The 3,801-nt window shown below is 48.2% G+C and overlaps 1 protein-coding gene across 1 annotated transcript; it reads left to right on the top strand.

Annotated features, from left to right (window-relative positions):
* Positions 1-1,341: 1,341 nt before the first annotated feature.
* LOC147884117 (amino-acid permease BAT1-like) lies at positions 1,342-3,581 on the top strand. Its single transcript, XM_087398152.1, has 4 exons — positions 1,342-1,878; positions 2,047-2,488; positions 2,715-2,878; positions 2,997-3,581. Exons 1-4 carry the CDS (start codon positions 1,342-1,344, stop codon positions 3,579-3,581), a joined length of 1,728 nt encoding a protein of 575 aa, XP_087254278.1.
* The last annotated feature ends 220 nt before the right edge of the window (positions 3,582-3,801 follow it).

The following is a 3,801-nucleotide window of genomic DNA, read 5'->3' as shown; positions in this document are numbered from 1 at the left end:
CACAAGTCACAAATGAAAAGTGCCGCATATTAGGAAGGAGTCCCAAAGTGGACTGGTGCACTTGTGGATAGACAAAGCCACAAGCTACAAATGAAAAGAGGGAGGTTTTTTTATTTTTTATGAGACATACGAGGAGGTTGATTTGGGGAAGGGATGATGAGATTGTAGAAGCATATGAGATTGAAGAAGCATATGAATGCATTGGTGCATTTGTAGCCTGCAGGTCCTCGTGATGCCCAGCCAAAAAGTACAGAAAGATCCCTTTAAGAGTTCAGACCCGTAGATGCCTGCAGTCGATGATGAGTCCGGCACCGGCAGTAAACACCTTCCCTAGTAATCCCATCCCTCGTTTCCGCCCTCCTCCGTGCCATTCGTACTCTTTCTTGTCGTGCTTCCTTCCTGCCACCCTCTCCCTCGATATCCACGCTCGTCGTTATATATGCATGGCCAGCAGCATGGGTCTTGAATCGGCGTTCATCACCTCGTTGCAGCTCTTTCTACCACTTGTATAGATCGTGGTTGTTGCAGCTTGTTGCTGCTGCAGCTCATTCGTTGCAGCTCTTTGCGAGTAGTATAGATCCTAGTTGCTGAGCGCCTTTGCAGCTTAATGTTGCTGCAGCTCTTTACCAGTAGTATAGATCGTAGTTGTTGAGCTTTGCAGCTTGTTGTTGCTGCAGCTCATCTTGTTGCAGCTCTTTACCAGTTGTATAGTTGATGAGCTTTGCAGCTTGTTTCTGCCGCTCGTCTTGAGTTGTCTGCCTTGCCCCCAGGCTAGCTCATCCACTTTTGCTTTAGCTTCTAATTATTTACCAGTGATTCGACCATTCTTGGAAGTTCCAGAACTGCGCAAGGTTTGGCAATCCCTACCCCATGCACAATTGCAAGGAATTGTGCTATAATCGACAACTCTGTCTAGAGTGCGAAGGGAATGCTCCAGTTGCTGTCGCTTGAGCTCGTAGATAAAGAATAGGTTCTCGATAGGACATTACCAGCTCGTTGCAGCAGCAGAGCCGAGCCATATATGCCTTTGGCCAAGCTCCTTACCACCTACTTGTTGGCGTAGCTGATCTATTACTGAAACTTATTCCGAACTGCAGTCGCCTCAATTGCAATTACCACACGGCGACATATAATCAACAGCACTGTCGTCCCTGTTTCTAAGGCAAGGCTAAAGAAATAATCGTTTGTATTCTGTGATCTAAATCCTTTCCACAGGTACAACGCCAGCTCTGGCAGTTTTTTAACGTTCAGGTTTGGCATAAGCTTGTGTAGGTTGGGTCCAGATCACAATTGCAACGTCAACTGATCACGGCCAGGCTAGGCATTCAGCTCTAAGTTTCAATGGAGCACGGTAAACGAATTGCTGAGGGCCCTCATTCAGCTTCTGAGAATGGATCAGCGGCCACTGTACGAATTTCTGTGTGTGACGAAGATGAGAAGAGGCTGAATGAGTTAGGATACCGGCAAGAATATCACCGAGTCATGAGCCCTTTCCAACAATGGGCTTACACCTTCGACTACACTGCACCACTCGGATTCATCACTGGGTATTATGGATACATCTACACTTACGGTGGTCCGGTAGCTATGTTCTGGGGGATGCTCGCAACCAGCTTTGGAACTCTGTGCATGGCACTCGCCATGGCTGAAGTCATATCCGCCTTTCCCACCCTGGGCAGCGTCTACTACTGGGTCTTCCAGCTCGTTCCCAAGCAGCATGCAGCTTGGTCTTCTTGGCTCACCGGGTGGATATATCTTGTTGGATCTTTCGCCGGAACTGCGCTGAACGAATTCCTGCTCGCTCAATTCATTCAGACCATGGTCCTCCTGGGCACCGGAGGTGCTCTCGAAGGGGGTACCTTGCTTACCGAATACCAGGTGTTGTCCCACAGCTTTGAATCACGCATTTTGATTGCTGATAATGCTCATGAACAATCTAATTTGCTTTACAGTTATTCACATTCTGTTGTTCGCCAACCAATGAAGCAGGATCTCGTGTGATTTGCTTTACAATACTCACATTTTACTGATTTTGGCCTCGCCCAGGTTGTGCTTGTCACTGGAGCCGTCTTCGTGCTGCATTTCTTCGTGTCTATCGTTAACACCAAATGGTTGGGACATCTGAGCTCCTTGGGAGCGTGCTTCCAGATCGGCTCGATCTTGTTCGTGGTCATCACACTACTAGCAGTCGCGCCAGAATACCAACCTGCGAAGTTTGTGTTCACGAATTTCGTTAAAGCTCCTGGTCTGGGCATCAAGAGTTCTGCGATGATCGTCCTCCTAGGGATGCCTTACTTCCAATCCATACTCACTGGGTTCGAGGTCGGGTCTCACGTTGTGGAGGAAGTGAAAACTGCAGAAACTGCAGGGCCTCGCGCTATGATACGAAGTGTGTACACAACCGCTGGGGTGGAAGTGATACTCTTGACGGTCCTCACGTTCTGCATTCAGGATCCTAACGACGTTCTATCGTCCAAGACCGCGACAGGTTCTTTACGACTCTCTCCCTGCTGTCTGAACCGCCCTTTCATCGTTTGTATAGCATATTGTTGTTTCCGGACAAGACACAGATCGTTTGTCATCGCCGATTCCCTTGCTGTGGATCGCTCATCCTGTCGTTTCTCGTCCATTATATATATTACTTAATATACCTCTCTGACGTCTTGTCTGGACTCGATGTCCGTATAGCAATTGACAATGGATTCCTTTTGTAGGAGGAGGAAATGCATCAGCCGCTAGCCAAGTTGTTTACGACATATTCTACGCGAGGTATCGGAGCGAGTCTGCAGCAACAATAGGATCCATCTTGTATACAAGCCTCGCAGCGATATCTCTGTTCTTTGGAAACATTACAAACGTCACTCTTACGGCAAGAATGGTAAGAGAAGTAGATTTCAGACCTTCACAATGCTGTTTAAAATTCAGTGCTACAGCTTACTGAAACTGCCGACGCGGTGATGATTGTGCTGATCAGCAGTTGGATGAATTTCTTGCAGGCTTACGCCATGGCAAGGGACTATGGTCTCCCGTTTCACAAATATATAGTGAAACTGACAGCAAAGGACCGGATTCCCGTGAATGCGACAATCGTCACAGTGATCTTTTCCTTCATCTGCACCCTGCCTTCGCTGGGGAGCAACGTCGCCTTCACGGCCATCACAGCAATGTCCACCATCACAGCGTACGGCCCCTACACCGCGGTGCTACTGTGCCGTTACATTTTCAATAACAATTTCTCTCACGGTCCCTTCTCGTTAGGACGCTGGAGTGTATTCATAGGAAGCTGGGGGGCATTCTGGGGTGCTGCGATGAGTCTACTCTTCTGCTTCCCACCCAGCTACCCTGTGACGCTCAGCACCTTCAACTACGCTGCCATTTCTCTAGCGGGCTGCATCGGAGGAGGCTACATCTACTGGATGTTTGAAGCCAGAAAGAAGTTTCAGGGACCGAGGAGGACACTGGAAGATCCCAGCCTCCCCGCACCTGACGGCATACACATGACTCGATCGAAAATCATGTCCGAGCCAGATGTATTGAATACGCGCAGCCATAGTTCTGCTGTGCTGGATAATGTTCAGTAGATTTGTGTCCATTTGCGCATTTTCTATTGGGCTACGACTCTGAAATTTGTAAATTCAGCTTGCTGAGCCGTGAATGATCCATGAAGAGGTTGAGAATTCGTAGCCATTGCGCTCCAAAGTAAGCTACCTTTAGAAAGAATCTCTCCACAAGGATGGTGCTGTAGATTCCTTTTCGTTTCATAAGGCTAATGTACGTTCAGATTGGAAAAGGTTGCGTCCT

This window comes from Dipteris shenzhenensis, chromosome 27 (assembly GCF_047967505.1).
Source record: "Dipteris shenzhenensis isolate YYH24624 ecotype China chromosome 27, Dip_SZ_1.0, whole genome shotgun sequence".
Lineage (NCBI taxonomy): Eukaryota > Viridiplantae > Streptophyta > Polypodiopsida > Gleicheniales > Dipteridaceae > Dipteris > Dipteris shenzhenensis.
The sequence above is the reverse complement of the archived record's forward strand: the minus strand, read 5'-3'. Positions and strand labels throughout refer to the sequence as shown.